At 45.6% G+C, this 27,600-nt stretch overlaps 1 protein-coding gene across 2 annotated transcripts in view; it reads left to right on the forward strand.

The window, feature by feature from the left end:
* The window catches only part of RNF168 (ring finger protein 168), a 107,467-nt gene that overhangs the window by 12,186 nt on the left and 67,681 nt on the right, over positions 1-27,600 (forward strand). For both annotated transcript variants that reach the window (XM_085634184.1, XM_085634183.1), the window contains exons 2-4: positions 944-1,278; positions 2,857-2,933; positions 24,208-24,384. In XM_085634184.1, coding sequence (XP_085490310.1) covers positions 975-1,278; positions 2,857-2,933; positions 24,208-24,384 — 558 coding nt within the window. In that variant the 5' untranslated portion in view covers positions 944-974. The remainder of the gene's footprint in view (positions 1-943; positions 1,279-2,856; positions 2,934-24,207; positions 24,385-27,600) is intronic.

Here is a 27,600-nt window from a genome sequence, read left to right on the forward strand (position 1 = left end):
CTTGATGCTCCTTGGCAATTCAAAGGTTGAAATACTCTAGTTGGCAATGTTTCAATTATTTCAATAAGTCATTCAAACACATTGTGAACTTAGTCTAAGCTGACCCGGTCACCCACAGTACCACACACTTACTGTTTAGGCCACGGCCAATATGGATTCACAGGTGAATTTCTGCTGAGCTGCAATAAGGAGGGAAACGGGTCTTGGTCTTCATGCCACATCATAGACTTGATGTAGAAAAAAATAGATGGGCTGTTGAATGTTGTTAAATGCTTTCAGCATCTCTAATACCATAATGTCATGCCGCTTTGTATTTGCCCACATTAGATGGATCCTTGTGCTTAATAATGTGAATGTTGTGCACTTCTCTGTAACATAAAGGCTACAAGGAACCACTAACTGGAAAATACTTAAAACAGAATATACTTGGAGGCTGGTATGCCCAAATCCATTCTTTCATCATAGTCATTCTTTCATACTTTATTTTACTATGTTGCATGTTTTTATCAAGGAGCGGGCAGTGCAGCACTTCACAAATTTCTTTAACGAGTTATGATTAAAATTGTACTCCTAGACAGGACTGATTGGCTTATACCACAGACATTTCCTCATAATTGTAGCTGTTGGTAGTTTTGAGGTAAATGTATAACTGACTGGTGCCATCCTGAACTATGGCGACATATTTAAGATGGGTGTGATGATGTTTGACTTCATTGGATCAGAAACGCTATTACTTGGAATGTACAAGCAGATGTCACTCTAGCTGGATTTTCTTGATATTTATGAATTCATTACCTTACCCCAATTTCTGAGAGCAGGATATGCATTTGTGCAATATAATTCGAACAGTTTGTACCGCATGGTGGGGGATCTCACTCATTCAAGTTTTTTGTTGTTGTGTCCCCCCCCCCCCGCTTTTTTTTTCTCTTGTTTCATTTTGCAGTTGCTGCTGATGTGTCCTGCTTTGAGGCAGGATGCCAAAGCCCAGTCAGCTTCCGCTCTCCCTATCAGATTGTCTCTGCCCTATTTGCAGGGAGATCTTGCTTGAGCCGGTCACCTTACCCTGTAGCCACACTCTCTGCACGCCATGCTTTCAGATGACAGTGGAGAAAGCTAGCCTCTCCTGCCCAATGTGCCGTCGCCGGGTCGCCACCTGGGCCCGGCTTCATGCCCGTTCCAAGACTCTAGTGGATGTCGAGCTGTGGGAGAGGATACAGAGGGAGTTCCCAGTTGAATGTCAGCGACGAGCCAATGGCCAAGACTCCGACCTAGAGGAAAGTGAGTACTAATATTAGTAGCACCGGATTAGAAGAAAATCTGCCTTCATTGTTTTGCCTCGAAGTTAGAGTATTTACAGATGTGTCTGCCTTAAAGCATTCACAATATCTGTTATTGCATGCTTGTTTGAGTGTGACCGTGTTCTCCTGTCATAACAACATCACTTGGACTGATCCAGAGCAAACCTGATTGCAAACATTGTGACTAACACAGAGCAAGGACACTGAGCCTTTCAGCTGTAGGGCTATATGGTTGAGGATTAGTGCCAGGAATCGGTTCTCTGTGTGCAGGGCTCTGTATCTTCGGAGCTCATTGCAGGGGTGGATGGCTTTGTGCTTCGAGGGCTCGTTTGTACTAGAGTTGGCACCTAGTATACAAATGTTGTCAATTCTGTGCGTGACTTCATTGATGTTAGTACAGAAACACATACTTCCAAAATCTAGAGCTAGTCTATTTGGAGACTGGCACAGGGAAATAGAATATTGTCCCTATGGGACTGCCTTATGTGGTGATTGGCACAGCTACTGAGCCTTCTGCTTGTAGGCCTGGCTTTTGTGCAAGATTGGCACATGGATACACTGTTTTCTGCATCTGTGGGTGGCTAGCTTGTAGAGTTGCTACCGGAATATTGAGCCTTCAGTTTAAAAGACTGGCTATCTTCGAGCTTATTGAGGCAGGAATAGATATTGTAGTACCAGTGGTTCTCTGGGTAAAAGATTAGTTGCAGATGGATTGGCACAGAATACAGTTGTTTTGCATTTAGTCTTCAATATTTAGGAAACAATTGCCAGCTGGATTGACACTTGATTATTATACCTTACACTGTTGTGAGGAGCAGAAAGAGTGCAATGGAGAAGTGAAACACATTTTCCTGTCTTGCTGGAAATGGGCAGAGAATGATGCATGGCAATTTGTAGGGACACAGGACAAGCCTACCAGTTTAAGATTAAGAATGTGACCTTGTATTGACTTGCGGCTTGTGTAAAGGGAGTTGGTGGTTTAGGTACGATCCTGCCCTTGGGATCAGTTGGTGCTTGAAGCTTAATTTTTGTTAAAGCCCTAGCAAAAATGGGAAGTATGGAATCTGTATTTTTTGGGTATTGCCTGAAATCCATGCTATTTCATGGCTTGTGAATGGTAATATATCCATGAGACTAAAAGCAATAGTGTTTTACAATGTTTTTAATTGATTAATTTTTTTCTGCTAGTAGTGCAATGAGCAGCGAGTCATTCTGATTCCTAGAGGTGGTTTCTTCAGGGTCGGCATAGATATTTTATTTGTGTGTGTGAAGTCTGCTTCTTTTGACTGTAGACAATCCACTGAATTTTAATGGACATGACTACTGAACTGTCTCTTTGCCTTTGCAGACGTTTGTCGCAGAGATGGCTCTAGAATAACTGTGTTTTGTCTGCTCTCTCCTCTTGTAATTAATATTCTTAAAAGTAGCAAAAACCGGAGTAGACTGTACCAGTACCTCCGCCATATAAACAAATGCTTCTTAAAAACTGTTTGAGTTTGCAGAGCTCACAGTACATCACTTTTGTATTAAGGAGAATTGTCTTTTCCCCTACACATAGTGTGCACGTCTTATCCAGCCCCTCTTGTGTGTCAACCTGGGGAGTTGAGACAGGAGTACGAACAAGAAGTGAGCAAGGTGAGTGTCTGTATTATGTTTTCCATTCGCTTTAAAAAAAAGTTTTTTTCACAATCCTGTTAATTTGACAGTCACTTGCATACTCGCATTGGGCTCCCCAGTATTCTGTTTTGTTTGTACACTGTAAAAAGCTTAGACTACCCTTAGATCCTCCAGTTATTAGATTCTACTTTCAATTTTTTTTTGCATTTTTTTTATTTTAAGTTTTCTTTCTCTGTACACTAATAGCATGCAATAATTAAAGAGGCAAAACCTTACAACTTTGAGAATTCATAATCTTATAATTAAACTAAAGAGTTGAAAGGTACTTTAGTGAAAGTCATTCAGTAATCTATTTAAAAGTAGGATAATTACAGACCGAAGGAACTAACAACCATTAAGACTGTTAAATACAAGAAAGTTCAAACTGAAGAGATGCAGCTGTAATAACGTGCATACAGAGAGTGAGTCTCAAAGGCATTTCACATAGAAAAAGGGAATTTCGCAGTCAAGGAATGTTAGCGTAAAGTCTGACCAGAATAATATCCATATTTGAACCTGCCCACTATTTTATTACAGAAGGCTGGGTTCTAAAACTGATGGGGGTGCTTTTGGGTTGTAAGAAATGCTTTACTGCCGCTATTTTTGCTACTTTGAACTAAACAATCCTGTTTTTATTTGCCATGTAAAACATTTTGAATTGTTTTATTACAGCTCTTCTTGAACATTTTAACACATTTTTACCTTTGTTTTCCAGTGTTCGTATATTTTGTGAGTTTATTATTATGTCCCATACTGTTTTTGGGCTTCTGTCAAAGTCCCATTGGTGTATTTCTTTCCTGAGCCTTTAATAGGGAGTCTCTACTTACTAGGTGCCATCTAAGGGATTACTAGGGTACTTGTATTCCGTTGCGGTCTAATTTACAACCGTCAACTTTGATAGAAGCATGGGCGTAGCTTGTCTGCATGCAGCGGGCCCACCGATGCGGTGCCACAGGCAAACCCATCTGCATCCGTTTACGTCTGGACTGGGCCCAGGGCTAGGAACCCTTCCAGTGTTATCAGAGAATAATGTTGAACTTATTGTGATATGCCATCATGTTGCACACCTCACCCTGACCCCAAAAAGTTTTTGGGTAACTACTGTTTTCTGAAAATGAATTGAGCCTGTACCACCAACAGGCTAAAAACAAATCCGATAACCACCGCCAGTAAAACCAATGGTTGCCGCTCCACACCGATTCCAACACTACAATGTGCACTGATAAATGCGCACTCCCTAGTTATGCATTACGATTAAATACATGATTTAGTTATGAAACCTGGTTTAGACCGCCTATTTGTTACAGAAACCAGGCTAAACACTGCCTTAGCTCCCGAGATCTCTTTGGAGTTTCCATTGAGATGCGGCATAAAGCACATGGACAGAGTTCAGAAATTAGAATAGTGTGTGTATCTTTTTTGGGCTGCCTGGAGGTTTTCTCATACAATATTGCTCTGATTACAGAGGTTGAATACCTAGCTCTTCATCATTAAAATACCCCCTTTGCTGCATCCTAATTTTCAGACCACGCAACCCTGTTGTCTCTTGCATCCCCTATTTTTTCGAATCTATGCCTCCCTTCTAAACATTAACATCCCGGTGGTGGTTTCAATATTCATATTGATAAACTCCGATCTAGAAGCTCAAGCTTTTAGTAACATCAGGGATGAAATTAACCTAGAGAGCCCCCCCTATTGGCCCTACTTGTGTAGCTGGTGTGAGAAAGTGCCATCTTTCTTGCATGTATGCCCCCACTTTTTGCTGAATTGCTGAATGTACTTTGACTGAGTGTACCCTGGACTCCTGCCAATCAGTTACCCAGGGCCTATGTTCCTTCCCTAAAAACACTAAACCCAAATTGGCAAACGCTGGCCACATGTCAGCCCCTGGTAAATGGTACCCTAGGTACCCAGGGCCTTGTGACCAGGGAAGGCCTCTAAGGGCTGCAGCACTCATTGTGCCACTCTTAGAGGCCCTGTACCCTTACACACACACACTGCCCTTGCAGTCTGGGTGTCTGGGTGCAAGACAAGACAAAGTCGACATGGCACACATCCCTGTGTGCCATGCCCATCACCTACACTGCCATGGCATACATCAGCCACCCCTCTAGCTGGGTGTCCTATGCCAATGGTGTGGGCACATGAGCAGGAGCCCTCTGCCCCTACAGTACCCAGGTCCATTCCTGGGCACTGTTAAGTGCAGTGCTGCCATTTAAGAGTACATGGTGCTGAGAGCTCGTCAAACACGAACTCCATAGCACCATAAAGGCAGCACTGAAGACTGAGAAGTTTGATATCAAACTTCTCAGCACATTAAACCCACACTGATGCCAGTGTGGGATTTAATGTACCAAGCACCCCAGAGGGCATCTTAGAGATGCCCCCTAAAACCTAACCTACAATCCACGTCTGCTCTGAGGCTGCTTAGGCTGCCACACAGCAGACATGTTGCTGGACCCCTGGGTAGGAGAGCCCCAGCTCTCCTGGGCCTGCAACAATGCACATCCTGGGCGAGGTGCTAAATCTTCTCCCCCAGGATGGGCAGGGGGAAGCTTCAAGGCATGCCGCCTCTGTGAGCTTTCCCAGGCCACTGCAACCCCCCACTATGGCGGGAAGCTTGTCCGGAAACCCCAAATAAGGACAGGGGATGTGCCAGCCTGCCAACCCCACCCCTCAGGTGGGGGAGGCGAGGTGAACCACATCCCGGGCTCTCGCCATCTTGAAGATGGGAGCCCTACCCAATCAGGACTAGGCTACTGCCCCCCTCCCACAGGAGAGAGGCAGGATAGGGGGTGTACCCACCCCAGGACAGGGACCCATTGGTCCCTACCCTTCACCTACCTGCAACGCCCCTAAATCTAGTATTTAGGGGCACCCTGAACCTTCCTTTTCCAGATTCCGAAATACAAAGAAGAGCAAGAAGAAAGAAGACCTGCCCAGCAGCTGCTAAAAAGAGGAAGACACCAACTGCTTTGGCCCCAGCCCTACCGGCCTGTCGACCCTTGAACCTGCTCCTGCTCCAACCCGGCATCTCTTCTGGCCACCAACATCATAAACCCCGGAGGACCCGGCTACCTTTTGGATCTAAGCCCCTGGGACTCCCATGAGTAGAGGCTCTACTCAAGACCTACTTCGAATCCCTGGCAGCAGCCCGGAACCGCGAACCCAGCACACTCTGCACCAGCCAAGCCTGGCCGTTGCCGGAGTGAACAAATACCACGAGGACGACCCCACGGCGTCTGTGACCCAGAGTCCGGCACCCGAGGACCTCCCTCGACACTCCTGAAGAAGCCTGCAGCCTCAGAACAAGGTGCCCCCCCCCCCTACCGCGATCAACAGAAGACTCTGTACACCCTGTACCTATTAGGGAACAGTATATACAGAGCCATTTTCTCACATTGGTGGATCCGCGGTGGTATACAAACTTGCATTTGTTTGACTACTTGGTTACCATCTGATCACACGACAGAACTCTTAAAATTGCCTTTAGAATTCTGATTGGTCTTTTCCAACATTACTAAAAGTCTTGCTAGGGCCGTGCTTAAGTCCGATTAGAATTGTAGAAAAATAAGTCACTATAGTCAGGGTAGAGGATTAGAACTGTCAGGTTAGAATGACTCAAACAAACCCAGCTGTTAGTGACAATAATAACATAGACCTGGTGGAGGAGCTCAACCTCACACCTTACTTACACTTGTCTTTCAAGTAATTGAGGTCCTTATGCAAACTTAAAAATTTACCAATGGGCCTGCATCCAACCAAACTAGGGCTCCAGGAGCTCTTGGCTGAGTATGCTAAGGACCACCCATCTGAACATGGTGATAGCCAGTCAGATGAGGAAGGGGAAGAAGAGGAGGTGGAGAATAACCCCCCTATACTGTCCCCTAGGGAGGAGAGGGCACCCATACCCTTCAATCCAAGAATTAGCATCTGGGCATCTAGATTAGATTGGAGCTAGAGTCCAGGCTCCTGGCTCTAGAAAAAGAAAGGAGAGAGAGAGAGATGGGTTTAGCACCCATCAATGGTGGCAGCAATAATAACCAGCATTGGCATAGCCAATAGGTCTCGCCTTTGGGACCTTTAAGTGTTTAGCCATGCAACAGTTGCATAACTAAATACTTGTAAGGTCCCAAAAGCGAGACCTATTGGCTATGCCAAGCGGCCGCGAAAGTGATCGCGATCAAACATCAAAGCAGCCGTCAAAGTGAAAGTAATCGCGGTCAAGCGCGGCACGCGCGCACATGCACTGTAGCTCTAGGCTGGCCTGGTAGCACTTTTTGGAGCCCTCTCAAAAAGTCTCGCCAGACCAGCGCATGCGCTGGGTCAGGCGAGACCTAAAAACAAGGATAGGGATGAAACTTCTGACCTTAAAATCCCCAAAGGGATTGTCCCTAAATTTGAGGAAGGTGAGGACATCACCAAATGGTTCACAGCCTTTTGAGAGGGCTTGTGAAATCAGAAGAGTAAAGAAACCCCTCTGGGGGGCACTCCTGTGGGAACTGTTCTCTGGTAACTGCAGAGACAGGCTTCTAACCCTCTCTGGGCCAGAAGCAGGATCCTATGACCTCATGAGGAAAGCTCTGATTGAGGGATTTGGATTCACTACTGAGGAGTATAGAATTAGATTCAGGGGGGGGGGGGTCACAAAACCAAGACCCAGTCCTGGATTGACTTTGTAGACTTCTCAGTAAAGACACTGGATGGTTGGTTAGCTGGACATGGTGTGCAGGATTTTACTGGATTGTACAATTTATTCATGAAGGAACCTATATTAAGTGACTGCACAAATGAAAAGTTGCATCAGCATTTGGTAGACCTAGGTCTAATTTCTCCCCAAGAATTGGGAAATAAGGCAGACCACTGGGTCAAGACTAGGGTGACCAGGACAGCCACTGGGGGTGACCAAAAGAAAGTGGTCACAAAACCTCCCCAGGGGAAAGGTGGTGAAAATCCCCAAGATAAAAAATTTGAGTCTTCCAAAGGGACCCAAAAGCCCTTTCAGGTGTGTGGGACCCCAACTACTCCCTATGTGCCTCAACCCTATAGGGGGAAGAACTTTGATCCCTTAAAGGCCTGGTGTAATAACTGTAAGAGGTCAGGACACATTACTGTAGATACATCTTGCCCCCACAACAAAGCCCCTAAGGCACCCAGTACAGCTACTCCTGGGGCAGCAAGTATACAAATGGGATCAGAGGTGTACCCTGAGCAAATCTGGGAACACACTGAAGCAAGTCTAGTCTCCTTGGGAGAAGTGGAGTTTGCCACTGTAGCTGTGTGCCCCCCCCAACTTAAAGAAATGCTTACAGTACCCCTGGGTGAATGGAACTAGGGTAGAAGCTCTGAGGGATACAGGTGCCAGTGTCACTATGGTGAAAGACACACTGGTTTCCCCTGAGCAATACTTGATTGGGAAGACTTACCCAGTCACCAATGCTGACAGTGTTGCCACTAGTCATCCCATGGCATTGGTGACATTAGGCGGGGGGGGGCGGGGGGTTACTGGCCTGAAACAGGTAGTGGTCTCTCCAAAGTTGCCAGCTGCATGTCTGCTTGGAAATGATCTGGAAACCTCAGCCTGGGCTGAGGTTGAGCTAAAGGCCCATGCAGCCATGCTGGCCATCCCTGCATTGGTGTGTGTGCAAACCAGAGCACCGAGCAAGAAGAAGGGTGAAAAAGTAGGTCTGGAGCCTGAAATAATGGCCCAACCAACCAAGAGAAAAGGTAAGAAGACTGGGGAACCAGCTTCTACACAGCAAAACATTCAGGATCCCTCTCCACAGGGAGAGGATTTGGATACCCCTGAGGGAACGGAGTCCATGGAGCTTGACCCTTACCAGGTTGAACTCTTGGGCCCAGGGGGACCCTCTAGGGAAGAGCTGTGCCAGGGGCAGCGAGACTGTCCCACTCTTGAAAGCCTGAGGCAGCAAGCTGTTTCAGAAGCAAGGGGAGATGTCAGTGGTACCCACAGAGCTTATTGGGAAGAGGGATTACTGTATGCTGAGGCAAGAAACCCCACTTCTGGAGCCACCAGGAGGATGGTCGTGCCACAGAAGTACAGGGAGTTCCTCCTAACTTTGGCTCATGACATCCCCCTAGCTGAACATCTGGGGCAATCCAAAACTTGGGAAAGGCTAGTGAGTCACTTTTACTGGCCCCAGATGCACCAAAAGGTGAAGGAGTTTGTCAGCTCCTGTGTTACCTGTCCAGCCAGTGGCAAGACAGGTGGCCACCCAAAGGCCCCCCTCATCCCACTACCAGTGGTGGGGGTACCCTTTGAAAGGGTAGGAGTGGACATTGTGGGTCCACTTGAACCGCCCACAGCCTCAGGGAACAAATTTATTCTAGTAGTAGTGGATCATGCTACTAGGTACCCTGAAGCAATTCCACTTGGGACTACTACAGCTCCTGCTGTAGCCAATGCCCTCCTGGGTGTCTTCACTTACTTGTATGACTGCGGTACAGTTTTGTTCTTTACCCAGGCATTCCACTGGGTTCTCCTCGTCTCTGTTTGCACTAATTAAGGGGCCAAACTCGGAGCTCTCAGGGTCTGTGGAGCCTGCTTTTTCGATATAGATTGTCACGACGTGTCTCAGCCATGCTTCTGCGTGTACAGAATTACGCCTGTCTACTTTTCCTTTCTCCAGGCTGGCTATGAATTGCCAGAGCTGACGTTGTTTATGTGGTTTTGAGAGCTCGTGTATTGTTACCCAGTCTTTCTCTATTTTATTTTGCTTAAGTGACCATAGCAAATTCCTACGCTTTTTAGATAGGTCTTTACACAAATCGCTTGTTTCTTGAGTTCCTACCATTCTTTGTGCTCTTTTGGCCTTCTTTAGTTTACGTATTATTGTGTTTAGTTTTGTGTTATTGAAGCTAGGTTGAGAAGTATACATTGTAGTTCCATATGGACTGACTTGATGGCTGTTGACAAGTATAGATTTTAGAGTACCAATCCACCTTGTCCAATTATCCACACTGGGTTGAGTTCCAGGATGCTTGTCTTTACGCTCTTGTTTTTCTTTCCATCCGTTAAATAGCCTGACCTGATGCTTGTTCCATTTTAGCCTTCTAACTAGTGTGTGTTCTTCAATCCCGGTTGAGTGCGATACTACAGTTGCTGGTTCCCTCTGTGTAATGCTGGAATTTAGTTCCACCTGCAACAGTTTGTGATCACTAGTTTTGTGTGATTTTTACTTCAAAGTTGACTATTTTTTGTACGAGAAGGCTGCATAAAAAGATGTAATCAATTATGGAGCAGTTCTTAAATGTGGGTATGCCCAGGTGTTTGGAATCCAAACTTTTCCAGGTTTCATTAGCTGATTTTAAGTCATAGTTTTGTAGAAAGGAATTAAAAGCTCTTTCAGAACTGGTTAGACACAGCCTTTCATTCTTGTATATTCCCAGGTGGTGCAGATTAAAGTCACTTACAATCACTTTGGCCAGTAACGGTTTGCTATGAATGATTTCCTTTATTAATGTTATCATATTTTTTGTGGCTTCCATTTTTTCCTGACCATATGCATTTAGGTACGGGTTTATAACTAGGATTGAGGCACTATCATCTCTATCCTTTTCTCCCTCTATTACAAGCGCCTGAAACACTTCAGACTCTATTTTTACCCTTTTTACTGTTATCTGTTTTATATGTTTTACATAAATTGAGATTCCCCCTGAAGGTCTACCAAACCGATTCTGTTTGGTTGCTAGTTTATGGAAGCCGGCATAGCCTTCAAGGTGTACATAATCTGTGGCCCAAGTCTCTTGTAGGCATATGATATCTCCTTCCTGTAATATTTTTGTTACTGTCTCATGTTTAAGTGCTTTACGTAATCCTGCCACATTCCAAGAGATGATTTTGAGCTTGGTGGGTGATTTATGATTAATGTGTGGTGTACTGGATGTTTCTGATATTGTCAGTGTTGCTGTGGAAGGCCCTTGTTGATTCCCTAAAGTGTCTGATATGTCCACTTGGTCGTCAGGAATTAAGAGTACCACTTTGTAACTCTCTGCTTGTCCTACTAAATTGATCGTTCCTTTGAGTTTTTAGTCGCCCATCTTCATTTACTGTCCTACGTGTGGTCATGTCCTCCTGTCTCCTTACTGATATAGTTAATTTCTTGTAGTTTTCGTCTAAGTTTTTTTTAGGTGCCTCGTAATATCCCTTGGGGGTGCTCTTTCATGGTCATTGTATGCGTAGTTATGTTTGCCGGCTCCAGTAGAATTGATGGATACTTTTCTTGTTCTGGTGCACTTACACCAATACCCCAGCTTTTAAAAATATCTTTTTCTCCAAGCACCGCTTCAGACATATGATGGTTTGACCAGGTCACTATGGTATCTTCTTTACTGAGGTCTTCCTCTTTTAATTCAAATTGGACACTCTCTATATCCTCGCATTTTATGTGAGACAGAGAGGGTTTGTGTTGAAGAAGCCTTAGTAAATTCCCCCTGTTCAGTGTGTCATGTCTCCCCTTCGATTTGTACTGCGGTTGAATGATTGTTTTACACATATTTCTGGTGTGTGCGGAGGTTAATGATGTGCCTAACACGTGTTCAGGATGTGATGTTTCTTTGCGGTGTGTCTCACCCGATACATTGTCCGTCTTAGTGGGCACAGTTTTTTTTTATTTTTTTTTATTTTTTATCCCAGACCAGATTCATTAAGCAACCCATATTCAATTTTGTCTCTAGCAGTTTCAGTTGTTGTTTGTACAATTTTCTTTGTTGCTCTGCCGTTTTCGGTGGGCTTTGAAACCTGAAACACTAGTGGGTTTGATGTTGCGTTGTCTGTATGATCGCCTTCACCCAGGGATTTATTTTGTTTTTGGGTCTTAATGAATATAGGGTATAATTTGTTTGAAGGTTGCTTTTCCTGATTTGAAGGAGAGTCAATTGTAACCTCCATGGAGCCGTGAGTGGACTGACCCCAACTCCTTCTAATTTGTGAGGACTTTTGACGCTTTCATTGTTTTTTTAAATTTTTTCTTCTTTCGTCGTGACAAGTTTACATCGGTATACTGATTGGGTTTCCCTGTTCCTTTTCCTTATCGGGGATTCCTTTAGTTTCTATTGTTTGAAAGGTGATTATTTGGTCCATATTTTTGTTTGTAGTTAAGTTTGTACAATCCTTTTTTTAGATGTTTTCTTGGCTGATTTGCTCAGTTATTGGAGTTATTCTGTTACCTACTATTTGAACCGATTGTATTTTTAGATCTTCAATTAGGGTGGTGAGCACTTCGGGATTGACGCCAATTTGTCAATTGTTGGCCCACAGGCGCAATCTGTGTTTTAAAGAGGTTGCGTATACGTGGGCTCGTGTTATCAACTTGTTCAAGTTAGCCAATTTTTTATCAATTCCGGATATTGTTGTTGCCATGATGTTGAGCAAATCTACTTGGACATCCATCTTGTTTGATTGATAGTTCAATGCCTCCAGTGTGAGTTGAGATGTTTTAAAGAAAATATCCCATATTGTTCCTGCGTCTGTCATTGCTTCTGAATGTGTTATGTTAGTGGTTTGGCCATGATTGACCTTTACCGGAGAGTTATTAGAAAAAGCTTCACTTTTGGCTGTTGGATGGGTTTGAGTTTTATCTATGCTATTTGGAATTGTGTGCTCTAAAGTTTGAACCAACCAGCTGTGGGCTTCTGCTCCCTCATTTCCTTGATTTTTTTTTTTTTTTTTTCTTTTTTTTCTGCTGGTCCCTCATTTGTTATGGTGTTTTGTATGGTGGGTGACAGTATTGTGTAAGTCGATGTTTGTGTTTTGTTATCAATTACACTTATTTCCACATGTTGTTCCACGTTTTGAGAGAGGTTTAAGGGGGGCTTGTTGATTATTACCTGTACCTCAATTGGTTGTTGTGCCCCAGTGCTCTGAGGTTGCTCTCGATTTTTGTAGTAATTGTTTGACGGGAGTTTCAGTGGAATTTTTGTCCCGTTGTAATGAGGTCTCCGTTCATCAGGAGTTCCTGGTCCTTAATGGACCCCCATGATTGGTCCATTTGTTCTTTTTGTGCTTGGACCTGCTGGGGCCCAGTAAAGGTTACGGGCTCTGTGTTAAATTGATCATTCTTTGAGTTTAAGTTAATAATTCCTGAATGAATAAACGGTGGGATTGGCGATGGTAACCGGTGATCCCATCCTTCCTGCTCATCATAATGGGATAACATTGCGTCCGCCGGGTCTTTTAAAAAGTGAAACTTGTTTGGTATGCTAGTTGATTTTGCAAATATTCTGTATACTGGCGCAATTAAGGGCTGTGCCGCACCTTCTGATTTTACTTTATTTTTTGCGGATAATCCTTGGAATTTCTTTTTCCTTTTTGTTTGTGTCTTGCAGTCGGTGTTCTACTTTATACCGCAGCACCGGCCTGGTAGTAACCCGCCGCGGTTGTTGAGATGAACGTACTTCCGCCTGTCCCCAATTTTTTTTATTTTATTATATTAGGATTTGCCCTCGATTTTGTTCTTGGGGATTTTTAATCTTTTTTTCCTTTCCTTTTTTTTTCTTCTTTTTTTGGGTCTCTGTAAAGAATACTCCGTTTGCCGCTGGCCAGTACACCCCCTACGCTCCGTGGGCTATAGGCTGGAATAAGCTGCACGCTTATACCCTTCTGTGATCACAGATGCCAGAAATACTGAGTGCTAAAAAAGGTGCACTATACACTGTGAGCTGTGTCTTAAGGCTTTAGCCACCAATAGTCATCACCATAGTACCCACAATCAACACCGAACTCCAGGTAGGGGGTAACAGACAGATGCAAAAGATCACCACTCACCGGTCTGTGGGGGTGCGGTGTAGAGGTGCAAGACCTCAGCAGTCGCCAATCGGTCCGTGTGATCAGGAGGTAGACAATAGGTCCAAGGTAGACAATAGGTCAAAGGACGAGGAAACCAGAGAGGGGCAAAGAGATGGCTGACACCTGCACCGCAAGTCACGGCTAAGACTAGCCTCAGGTCCTCCACCGCTGTTCCAATCTGCCAATCAGCCAACCGCCACAGCCACGCCCACAGCCTACCCCCACATTGACCTCTAATGAAAGCGGGGATTTAAAGCTGAAGCCTGGGCCGAATCAGGGCCTCTCTGGGACCAATCCAGACCCAGCGCAGATAGGAGTGTGCGAGGTGGGGGGGGGGGGTGAGCGAGAGCCGCCGACTAGGAGCTACAGGCTGTGAGGCGTCTCTTCGTCCTACACACGGCCCACAAAAAAAAAACACGCACCGGACTCTAGACTCCGGACTCTAGATGAGGAGAGTAACGGGAAGATGCTGTGACCAGTTGGCAAGTGTTGTGTGGCTCCTGCCCCGTTGAACAGTAAATTGCGACTCCGGCCGCTTCAGAAAGGCAAGGACAGGCAGTAGGCAAGTGGGCAAGTAATCTGCAGCACCGGCCGCTGGAGTTATCTTGCGGATACCGCTTCAATTTGCAAGTGTTTTGTGGCTGCTCCTCCGTGGGGCCAGTATCACGGCTTCGAGCGCTTCTGAAAGGGGCAGATGGCGGGCAAACACTCGGCGACACTCGACGGCACCAGCCGCTCCAGCGAGGACGGACTGACCCCACTGTGTCCGGCAAACGCCTCCACCAACCTCCGCTGCGTCAGTAGGCACTCGCGGCTAGGCAAATGGCCCCCCCTGCGGCGGGCACTCGGAGAGAGATGCGGGAAAGATGCGGCCGCAAAATCCCCCGCGGCACCAGGGATCCATATACATAGTGGTTTTCAAAAGAAAGTGACACTTCCCTCTCTGTTTAGTCGGTTGAAGTTGATCCCTTTTCTTTTGTTTCTCATCATAAGTATAATAGTGAAGGTATCATGGCTCAATTGTCTAAATCCCAAAAGTCTGACAAAATGTACCTATTTAAATAGAGTGCTGGGCTTCCCCCAAACTGAAAACCACAGTCACAAGCATTTTTCAATGCAATCTATCTCGCATTTGCTAGAGTTTGAGCTATTGGCATTGTAAACAAGACTGCCTGTTATTTGTGTGTTTTTGAAAACCTGCAAGCAGTGCACAATCACGCACTTTGTAGTTACAGTTGTTGCTTACGAGAAGCAAGGCTAACAGTAACTGTCCATCGTTTACTGCAAGCCATGCTTCTCATAAGCAAAGTTCTTGTTTACGCACCGCTTGCAGATTTTCAAAATGCATAAATAAAAGGCATTGTCATTTACAATGCCAATAGCTCAAACTTTCGCAAATGCAAGACCTATTGCATTGCAAATACTTGTTACTGCTTTATATTTTATAGCTAGCTGTCTTTTACAACTAGAACGAATCTTCTGGTGTGAAATACTGTCTATTGGTTCTTGGCTGTGTTATATAAGCCTGTTAATAAATAAATAAATAAATTATATGCACCCATTTTTCACTACATTAAGGCCACTACAGCAGCTGCCTTATGGCTTTCTTACAAGAGGGTGCCAGATCGCATCAATGGCCACAAACACGGCATTGTTGCTAGGTGAAAGGACGCTCCAAAATAAAAATCAATTATATGAATATCGGTAAATATTATTCATGAATATCATTCATTTGTGACTTTAAAAACCCTTGCACTGACCCTGCGGATATCTATTGTTGAAATCTGTCAGAGCATCTAAACATTATTTAACTGGGAATGAAGAAAGGGGGGGGGGGTCCCATGGCTCGACATGACGTAGATGAACACAAAGTCGCATTCTAGGAAGCCGTTGACACACTTCCTCCTAGACACGACCGCCTACTATGCAATTACTGACAAGGCAGACAACAGAACTCTGAGTGCCTGCGAACACCAAACAAATTCAGCAGTCTTAACTTATCCTGGTATTTCGAGCCAGCCTTGTCTCCACCAAGCGCCCCCTCCCCCTACTGGTTATGCAGCAGCCACGTGAAAATAGGCACAGATGCTGGAACATGATTCGTATTTAAACATGAGCTTTAATTAACACATAAAGGAAGGAGGTATTTCAGACAAAAAAATATTTCTGTAATTATGATAATTGCAACGCCCATAATAACTACCTGATTTGCCCCACTGTTTACTCACATGGAAGGTTGAGGGTTGGTGTGGTGATCTATTTGAAAGCTGGTCTACTAACCCAATCCACCTTTGACGTGCTTCTAATGCACTTCGCTTTTACCAATGCCTAATAGAGTAATCCCTGGTGAGTTTTCACAATTTCTCAACCAGAACACCGACTAGCAAAATAAACACGGGAATGAATTCAAAGACAGGGCAGGAAGTGTACCATAAGTGTCGACCCTTTGTCACCACTCACACAGAACCATGATCCTTAATGTTTGGGAAGTATTGCATCAGAGTGAAAAGTTCAAAGAGAACAATCTGGAGCCCGCTCAGTAGGGTATCAAACCAATGATTTTTTGGAGATCTTGAGTTCAGGTGGGGAACATACGATTAGATCAGCGTATGCGATTCTAGTTAAAACTAAAGTGGATGATCTAGATAAATATAAACATAAGTGGGTGGAGAAACTTCAAGGGGGAATAGATGATTTCCAGGAGTCGCTGGAACTGGGATGTACCATACTATGCTCGGCCTCCCTGCAATCGCAGCATTATAAAACATTATTTTCGTTATACCATACCCCAGATAGAATTGCTAAATGGGGTGGTACTAGTGGGACTACCTGCCCTCGCTGTAGCTCGTCAGAAGCAGATATTATCCACATGTTTGCTACCTGTCCTCAATTATACACGTTAAAAAGGGATATTAAGAGCTTTTTTGCCCTTGCACTAGGGTTACAGGTATCGTTAAACCCCCTGATGATATTATTGGGAATCGGAAATAGCGAGCTAGATAAAGAATTTTTATTTATGGCTATGGCGGTGTATAGACTAACTCTAGCCAGGGCATGGGTAGACGTAACCCCCCCCCCTCCATGCAAATATGGTTGGCAAATTTAATCTCCATATTTAATTTAGAAAAACCTATATATGCCAGGAAGGGAAGAATTGGGAGAGCCTTAGGCTTAAGAATATGGAAGCCATTAGCACGGTGGAGGGACGGGATAGGGTAGAGAATAGAAGACCGAGGGGGTCTTGTTTGTTTTTTGTTAATTTTCTTTTTTTGATTAAGTCAAGTTACGATATGATACGATTACTTAAATTTAAACTTTGTGGATAAAGTCTCAATGGTGTGTATGATACCTCTATCAGGGGGAATATGTATTAATGAATGTAAATGTGCAATGTTGAAAGTAAAATAAAATATATATTAAAAAAAAAAAAAGAGAACAATCTGGAGCCCGGTGAGTGATTGCAAGGGAGGGGAGAGAGAGCAGAGAGTGAGGTCGAGGAGCAGGAAAAAGACAATGAAAGACCAGCATTTGCAATGCAATAGGTCTCGGATTTACGCAAGTTTAAGCTATTGGCATTGGAAACGGCAATGCCTTTTATTTAGGTTTTAAAAAAGAATCCAAAATAAAAGGCATTGTTAGTTGCAATGTCACTAGCTCAAACTTGTGTAGATGCGAGACCTATTGCATTGCAACAGAGTACAGGTCTGCCAAACTCTAAATCAGTCCCAGAGGCCCATATTTTCCAAATTAAAACTGACCCTGCTCGTTATGGGATTAGTCCAACCCATAATCTAGTCACCCCACACATTCTCATCACCCTGTGGCCCACTGTTTTAGTTGAGAAATGTGAGCCCCCTTCCCGAATCTTACTAAGTAAACTACGCCCCTGGCTCCTTAACATTTATATGAGCTCTCTGGCACCTGTGATTCGGGCTTCTGTCATACATGACCACACTCTACTACCTAACCTGGAAGAACACTGCTAACCAACTTAAATCGTGGGGTTTATGCCTTTAGGCACAGAAAAGAAAACCTGCGATCCATACTCTAATCACCTCCAGACTTGACTACGTTAACTCATTTGTACCTGGGTCTGCCTAAATATTTAAGTAGGAAACTTTTATTGGGGGGGAAGAAAGAGGGAACCAAGAGAGGGAAAGAAAAAGGGTAGAGGGGAGGGAGGAGACAAACAGCCTGGCAGTAGAGGAGAACCAGAGGGAAACAAGACTTTTGGAGGAAAGGCGAAAGACCGCAAGAAAGAAGGAAAAGGAACGTGGGAGCGGAGGAGAACATAAGGGAGGAGGAAAGATGATGGAGAGGGGAAGAGGGTGTTAATGAAGGAGAGCAGGAGGGCTTGTGCTGGCATACAAGAGCAGCGGACTGGGAGGTGGGCAACGCTGCATCGTGTTTTGAACCAGCGCCTTGATACCCTCCTGGGTGAAGGTGCGCTCTACAAATTTGCATAACATAATATAAGACAAGTTGCTGCTGGAACTTGGATGAAGAACTAAGAAAAGCAAAAAAAAGTGTTATGCAGAGAGCTTGAATATATCTCCGCCATCGGCAATTACTTGGAGCCACAATCTAGTGCATAATTTTTTTGATCACCGCTACTTCAGACGAGCCATATACAAATGAGCCCCCAGTAGGAGCCATCCGGTCGAAACTTCCATGCCATGTCTCCAAAAAGGGGAATACAAGCAACCAAAGGCTTGTTTCAGCTGTACTGGGCCTCACAGTAGGGCAGAGGTTCCGTCCTAGGGACAGTGAGGTATGGTACCCATGTCTGACAATGCCTGTCACACATACGGAATTTCACTTAAAAACAGGGTGCCAGCGGAGCAAATGGACAAACCCAGTGAGCTCTGGACTCCTGTTTGAGGATGCGCGTCCTACTTGCAGCCTTTCACATAGAAACCAGTGTGTCCCACACTGCCTGGTGCACCTCATGAACTGCAGTGGCTGGGTGCACAGATGGATGGATGGAGGGAGGGTGTGTGGGACGCCTCATGCACAGCTTGGCCACTGTAGCTCTTATGAGTAAAATGAAGGAGTGGGTATGAAGCGCTTCACTGTGTACTCCTGCCGCCAGCCACAGCGGGTACTAACTGAGATGGAGGGAGTTTTATTGTTGCCGACTGTGGATCGGGACCCTCGGTCTGTGGTCCAGGGCAGATGAAACCCGCTTCTGGAGATAAGGTGCGCCTATTCATGCTTTAAGAGAAGGTATAGGGTGTTCTTGGGGTGTGAAGGTGCGGGGGGGGTGGCTGTGTTTATATGGGTGAGGTAGAAGGAGGTTTGTTTCAACTGCTGGAGAACAGCGAGTCTTTGTTTAGAGGTGTACAACAGAGGGGCTCTTTATTGCTAGGTGTTTAGCGGGACGCATGCGTTTCTGTTGAGGGTTGGCTGGTTACGTGAGGAGAGGGATGTTGTGTTGATGGTTTCGTCTTGTTTCTGGTCTATATGGTAAGGACAGTGAGTCCTGTGTGAATGGTATTGTTTGAAGGGCAGTTCCTACATTGCAGTGTGTGTTTTAGTGTTTGGGCAGTTTTCATGTGTGAGAAGCTGTGTTTTTGAGTGACTGGGCACGCATTGTTGGGGGAGCGTAGCAAAGATGGCAGGGGCCCTAATGCAAGAACAGAAGCTTGCCCCAGCCTCCGGATGGTTCATAGAAGACAGTAACAGCTGCTGTGCCATGAGCCCCTCACACCCCTCTCGTTCCGGTGCCACTGCACCTGTACTGATAACTTCTCACCTGCTCTGTCCGCTCCTCCCGCTCGTGCTCAGCTGCTCGAGCCACACTCTCCCTGTTTGTGAAGCCCCCCCCCCCCCCCTTCCTTTGGGTAAGTCTGTCCCCTGAGCGCCTAAGAACAATTAAGCAGGAAGCACAGGTGCTGCTCTATCAAACACAGCTGAGAAAAAGACGTGAGTTACTGGCTTCTTAAAAGCGAAATCAAGTCAGAACAAAAACAAAACCTGGAGCTGCACTCACCTTAAATATGACTTTATTTGCGACGTAGTAGATACCCCTCATATTACTAAGCATACGAATGCCAAAAACGGTAGTTTCAAGGAATAATGCAGCTCTCAGCTAAAATGACTCGTAACTTGCAACTCCTGATGCGAACAAGAGGCATACTTTTGGCGTGCATGCGTGCGATGTATAGCATCGCACGCATGCGAGAGGGACAGGTCAGGCAAAATAGAGTGCGAATGCAGCCAGCCAATCAGAGGGGGGCAAAAAACATTTACAAATGCATTAGGACTCGTATGTACGTGATCCCTATTGCATTGTAAATAAAACTGTGGTCCTCCAAGAACGCAGGAACAAGAGGTGGGGGGGGGGTGGATTGTGGTGGGCAGAGAAGTGACAGACTGCGGGAGGGAACGGGGGGAGTCAGGGGAACGGAACTGTTTTGAAAGTAAAGGGGCTGATAGCCATGGAGGGACAAAAATTACGTAATGGTCCTCAGGAGGCGGGACTAACTTGCCGAACACCGATCAGAATGCCGTCATTACGATTTCAGCCAATTAAAAAGATAGCCGGAAAGTGGGTGGAGCTTCCCCACTATACTGTATACAGCATCTCTCGACGAGACGGCATGCGCTGCCTAGTCCGAGACCTAAAAAACCAGGTCCGCGCTCGTGAAACTGGAGCTGTCCTGAAAGTATGTTCACAGTTATTAAACAAGCAGGGTGGGGGCGGGAGGGAAGTGCACGGAATAAAACAGGCGCACAGCGGATAGGAGAAAGTCCTTTCAGAAAATAGTGCCACAGACTGTTAATAAAACCTGCAGAGTAACAACACAAGTAAGTGGGCCAGTAACTAATGTAGACAAGGCAATACTAAAGAGGGACTACTAAGCCTATTATTGAATCAAAGCAACTATTTAGAAAGGACACTAACGGGATCCAATTGAAAAGATGGGCGAGTAAATGGGCGGAGCTTCAAGTCCCTACCTGAATACAGCATGCCTCGCAGAGCCGTGCATGCGTTGCCCAGCCTTGACCTAAAAAGGGTGTAGTTTTTCATTATAGAAAACAGGCTGGCGGAGGAAGCCCTCCATTATTTAAAAAAAAAAAAATAATTGGCGTCATGTTGGCTGTTATCCTTTGCATATCCTCAGATACCATACTCAATAAGTGAATTAAGAGGGACAGTGCAGTGCATAAAAGGTGAATGAATAAAGGTGCAAAGATTTATGACAAAATGTAAAAAAAACATGGTATACACACAAGTTTAGTTGATTATTGTATCATATAGTTACTGAATTCCAACCACAACAGCATTTTTAAAGCGTGTTAGTGCTAATAATAATTTCTGCAGTCCATATAGTAAAACATTAGAAAGTTGACGTGTCAACCCCAATGGTTAAAATTGAGCAGGGTCATCATCAGGATAATTGTCCAGAGATACTTGAAATGAAAAACAATCCAAACTAATTCCACAGTGATCCAATATGAACAATTATGAGGATACAACCTCCAGCACCCAAGGAGAAACAAAACCTGAACATGGCAAAAAAAATCCCACTGAAAGGGACAGCCGTCTTGTAAGAAACGGAATACCTCACAGGATTTAAATAAACCCTCCCCCAAAAAGGTATCGGGACCTACTCTTAATTGTTTAAGGCCCGAGGGCCATCACATAGGATTTAAGTTATCCGCGCATCAAACCTGTCCTCCGCAATTACGGGCCATCTACAGTTCTTGATATTAGGGGTGCATTATAAGCACATAGCGGCAACAGAATTTGTTTTTTCCTACTCCTGCGAGAGTTGTGTACACCGCCTTCAAAGCATCAGCTACATGGTAACTATACAAAATAAACTGAAAAGAGGAAGGTACCAAGGTTTTTCACACACCTGTTACAATTAGATTATAATAGCTGGATCTATACCCATATCAGCAATAATGGGTCTTGGTTTCCCTTGACTGACAGTTGAAGGCAGAGTGTAGGTACTTAAATGCAGAGTGAATCAATCCTTCTTAATATTAACATATATAGATACTATTTAATACAAATTTAGGTATTGTTGAGTTGTCCCAAGACTTTGCAATTGGTAATAATTCTTGTAACCTCTGCCCAGTTGATTAAGAATAACCCTACTGAAGATTTTAGTTCCAAACTCAATTATAGAGATTAGTCAAAGATTCTTTGGACCATTTCTGCCATCCTTTTTAAGGATTGGAATAATTATTGGTACATGATATTTATTGTAATTATTGATATATGGCCTGGAATATGGAAAGACATTATTTGTACTATTATTTAATACCACAGATGACAAAGGCCCCTAAAACTCAACATTATGCTTAAAAAGGTCCGTCTTGATGCCATCTGAGCCAGTAACCTTATTATTTGGACTTGAAACAATTGCTTCACCTTCTACTTCAATGAGAAAAACAGTCAATTAGATTGAGGTGGATATATCTGATGCTTGGCCTGCATAGATGATGACGTAGAGAAAACTGAAAAAATGGGCACTCAAGTGACTGCCTGTATATTTGTATATAAATCCCTAATGTGTTGGAGACTGAAGGGCTAGTTATTAAAGATTTTCCAAAGAGTCAGAGTATCTGTCCAACTAGAACCTTCGAATAATTTGTCCCTCATTTCAGTTTGTAATTCCCTTTTCGTGTTAATAAGGCACCATTTATAACATTTCCTCGTACTGCTGGTATTCCTTGGGAGCATTTCCAGTCACATTTCCAAGAAGTATCACTGCATTTAAATAAAAAAATTTTTATCAAACAATCTAAAGGTGTACAAATTAACATTTTTGCTTATTACAAAGAGCAGTGAGTGCAACCGGTCATCTGGTCACTAGTTTTTAAAAACAGACTTCCCCTTATTTCTAATGGTATCCTGGAGAGATTAATGTTGATTTCTAAATGGCAAAATACTCACACTTGTAGTCCCAAAAATCTGCTTGCTCGTTTTTAAGCATCCACTAACAATCATCTGTTATGCATGGTTGTTCTGTATGCTATGTGTTGGTTCTGAGAGGTTACACATGCAACAGAAAAGTTAAGCTAAATTTGGTTTGCAGCCCTACTCTCTTCAGCCTCCTGCTGTACTTTAAGTGATGCAACGCACTGACCCATGAACTACAATGCCTCCGAGTTAGGCTTGCCCTGTCTGCTCCTTGCTTTGTTTCAGAAATCCGATAGACAACAAATCAGCAGTTTTCTGCGGTCTTTCCGGTTGTGCATGTCAGTGGCAAACATTATTCGTGAAGGACCATACTGCATGACGTATTTGGCATATTTCCTACTTTTAAAATATTTGGCAAAAGACTCACAATTGATGGACGGAATGCAGAACAAATCAAAACATTCACCCCCAGTCAAAAGATCTGGGTTAAATCCATCATTCTTTTGCTCACCACGCCACCCCAGTTTAGACCTGGCCATATGCAAATCAGTCTTGACCCGGTGCCTCATGGGAACAGTCCGGCCCGAACTGCCAAGCCAGAACCTCCCTGGACCGGAAACAAGCATCCTAGGACCGGTTTCAGGGTTTCACCCCTCTTCAGCCAGGATAGCTTGATTCCATTGGCACACTGAGCCCAGGACCCACGTCTGGGCATACCTGACGCACTTAGGGCAAGAAAGCAAAAGAGACACAATTGATGGACGGAATGCAGAACAAATCAAAACATTCACCCCGAGTCAAAAGATTTGGGTTAAATCCATCATTCTTTTGCTCACCACGCCACCCAAGTTTAGACAAATTGGAATGGCATGGTGAGCAAAAAAACGATTGATTTAGTCCCAGATCTCTGTACTGGGGTGAATGTATGACATTGTTCTACATTCTGTCCATCAATTGTTCTTTTTGTATTTGTCACCCTGAGTGGGACGGGTATGCCCAGTCGTGGGTCCCGTGCTCTCCATGCCACTGGAGTCAAGCTATCCTGGCTGATGAGGGCTGAAAGCCCGAAACCGATCCTAGGATGCTTGTTTCCAGTCCAGGGAGGACCTGGCCTGGCAGTTCGGGCTGGACTGTTCCCATTGGGCGCAGGGTCAAGACTGATTTGCATATGGCTGGGTCCAAACTGGAATGGCATCACCATTCCAGTTTGGACCCAGCCATATGACCCAGCAAAAAAACGAAGGATTTAGGCCCAGATCTCTGTACTGGGGTGAATTTATGACATTGTTCTGCATTTTGTCTGTCTATCAATTGTTCTTTTTGCATTTAAAATATTTGGAGCAAAAGGACTGAGAATATTTATTTTGAGGTGTTAAATGCTTTTGGACATGGACATAATCTAACTTTTATTTTCATTTTGGAAGATGTTTTAAGTTAACGTATGCGGTCCTGTCGTGTGTTGCTTCGTGGAAGGGGAATGTGTCAAAAGATTAAATTGTTTGCTTTTATAAGGTTTTTGCCATCTCCTCTATCTAGACCTTGAGGTTTTTCTTTTTTTGGTCCTTTAGGTTGAAGCAGAACGGCGAGCCCGCGAGGAAGAGGAAATCAAGGCAAGTGAGGCACTGATTCAGAGGCTTTTAGCAGAGGAAGAGGCAGAGACGGTCCTGATGGAATTAAGGAGACAAGAGCAAGAGGAGCAGTTGAGGCGTGATGAACAGTTAGCCCAAATGCTCAGTGGTGATCTGGTGAGTCCGGGATTGATCTCGATGTACATACAGAAAAAGAATTTTGAGAGCCTGGCCTGCCAGTCATTACATCCTCTAAGCTTATGTCAATATGCTACCCAGGCAGAAGGGTCCTTATCCTCCGTGTTTCTGCAAAGCAAGGATCTCTATAGGTTTGAGAAGGTACTGGATCCTATTTCCCCTGTACTGGCCCGAAAGCTGTTTCTCCAATGGAGATACGGCACACTGCCTTTCCGGTCTTTTACAAGCACCTGGTCATCGGCTCCCACCACAAAGCAGTGTCCGGTTTGTGATGCTACGGAGGAAACTGACTTGCATGTGTCTTTCTTCTGCCCAGCCTATAAGGTAGCAAGAAAATACTGGCTCCTCCCGCTGATAAGGAATATGGGCTGCAGGGAATATGCACCAATGTACAGGATTTTAAAATCGGATGTCTCTGGCCCAACTGTCTTCGCATTAACAAAATGTTCGAGGCATATGAGCTGCAGATTGTACACTTAGCATAGATCGCCATCTGGTGTTGGGCCCGGATGTTTGCAGTTTGTTTTTCTTCTTGGACAGTCTTTGGAAGTCACGAGTTTGGTGACTCCTCCTTCGGTCCGTACTGCGCATGGGCTTCGGCTCCATCCTCAGATTGTTTTTTTCCGCCATCGGGCTCGGATGTGATACTTCGTGCTCCGGCTTCGAACTTCTACGGTTCCAGCCTCGACGAAAAATCCTCGTTTCTTCATCATCATCTTCATCTCTCGAAGCGGCACTTTTCTCCATCCCGTACATCGGCACCGGCCTTCGGGCCCTCCTCGACTCCGGTCCCGGCCGATGGAAAGGACTCCGTTCAAAAAGTGCCCAAAATGTGGGTCTAAATTTCCCCACACCGACCTCCATCAGGTGTGTAATCTTTGCCTCTCTCCAGAACACGAGGCCAGAGACTGCCCCGCCTGTAAGTCTTTTCGATCGAAGAAAACCATCCGGGATCGAAAAACTCGACGCACCATGGCGCACTCATCGTCTGCAGCTCCACCGGACATCTTCGGAGACGGCGCCGAAGCTTCGGGGCAAACACACACCGAGCAGGAAGAAGACGTCGTCAGCGCTTCCGAGGCCGACGACTCCGACGTGGAGGACATCACACCGGCGCAGCGGGCCGTGAGTACTGTGCCCCCTCCCACCCCCGCGCCCAAAACCAAAGAGACTCAGGTTACTCCCTCGCCTGCCGGCCTGGGCAAAACCAAGACCAAAGCTTCGATCGCCCCACCTTCGGGCCCGGTGTCGAAGCCTCCAAAGTCTCACGGCAGCTCGGGATCGAGCCAGCCGACGCCCGGTGCCGAAAAACAGCATCCGGCACCGAAGAAAGCAATATCCAGCTCGACTCCGAAGCCACCGGTGCCGAAGCCTGGACTCTCGGTGCCGACCAAACACAAACACAAATCTGTCGGCACCGACGCTCCGGCGCCGAAAACTCCTTCGACGCCGAAAAAACCGGAGGCCCCAAAAAAGCATGGCGCACACAAACCATCGAAGCCCTCGGTTCCGAAATCACCGGTGCCGACGGACGATTCGGCGCCATTGGCTCTGTTTACACCAGACCCTTTACAAAAGACTCTGTCCAAAGTTCCAAAGACTGGGCTATTGACTTTAATTATCAAGAAAAGACGCCTTGATACTCCGGCTCCTCCTCCACCACCCAAACGGAAGGACTCTGCTACTTCTCCCCTCAGAGTGCCCTCCCCACTACCGCCTCCTCTACCTCCTCCACCTCCTCCACCCCCTCCCCCTCCCAGGTCTCCGCCACCTTTACCTCACTACTCTCCGACCCCGTCCCCAGATCCGGATGACGGGGACCCGGACAATTATCCGGCGGACGCCCCAATGGATCCCACTCCACCAGGGACCCCAGACCCATGGGAGGATTACAATAACCCTGATGTACCCGATATTCCTCAGGACGACCTATACCCATCCAGGCCGTCTCCTCCAGAGGACTCCTTAGGGTTCCATCATTTAGTGCAGAGAGCAGCACACTACCATGGGGTGGACATGCACACTGAACCAGTGGAAGACGACTTCTTACTGGATACATTCGACATACAGGAAAAATCCACTTCTATCTTACCCATGCTTAAGGGTGTCACCAAGCATGCCGCAGAGGTGTTCAAAGACCCTGTCCGGGCCAGGGTACTAAACCCTAGAATAGAGAAAAAGTATAAGGCGGCACCCACAGACCCTGCATACATTAAGGGCCCTGCTCCCTTAGATTCCCTAGTTGTCTCTACAGCTAGAAAGCGGGCTAACTCCCAGTCCTCAGGAGAAGCCCCACCACCAGACAAGGAATCCAAACTCCTAGACGCGTCTGGCAAGCGCACCGCCTCTCAAGCTGCAAACATGTGGCGCATTGCAAACACACAAGCGCTACTTGCGCGCTATGACAGAGCACACTACGACGAACTTGAGGCTCTTATGCAGCACCTCCCCGAGAAACACAAGCGTAGGGCTCATGAGCTAATACAGGAGGGTAAACTCATTACAAACACCTCCATTAAGTGTGCCCTCGATGCAGCCGACACTGCTTCTAGAGCCATAAATACCAGTGTCCTGCTTCGTCGCCATGCCTGGCTCAGGATCTCAGGGTTTAAGCCTGAAGTCCAGGCGTCCATACTCAATCACCCCTTTGACCAACAAACTCTCTTTGGGCCCAAGGTAGACGAAGCGTTGGAAAAGATGAAAAAGGACACAGACACAGCAAAGTCTATGGCGGCACTCCAAACACAAGCCTCTAAACGTTCCTTTCGACGCTCCTCCTTTCGTGGCACAGGCAGAGGCTTCTCCACCGATAGCACCTCTACCTCCTACAAATCCCCTCCTCAAAATACCTTTTCAAAGGGCAACCAAAGGGGTGGTTACAGAGGCAACAACAATAAGGGCAGGGGCAAAACTAACAACACCCGTTCTGCCACCCCGCCCACACAATGACTTCCCTCCGCTCCCCCCAGACCATTCCACTCCGGTCGGGGGCAGACTACAAAACTTTATCCACGCATGGGAGTCCATAACATCGGACAAATGGGTGACCCAAATCATTTGGTCAGGGTACTGTCTCGAGCTAACATCTACCCCACCCAATATCCCACCAAGGCACCGCCCAATGTCTCAAGAACATTCCACACTGCTCAAACAGGAGGTACTCTCCCTCCTCCAAAAACACGCTATAGAGCAGGT

This window comes from Triturus cristatus, chromosome 11, assembly GCF_964204655.1.
Source record: "Triturus cristatus chromosome 11, aTriCri1.1, whole genome shotgun sequence".
Lineage (NCBI taxonomy): Eukaryota > Metazoa > Chordata > Amphibia > Caudata > Salamandridae > Triturus > Triturus cristatus.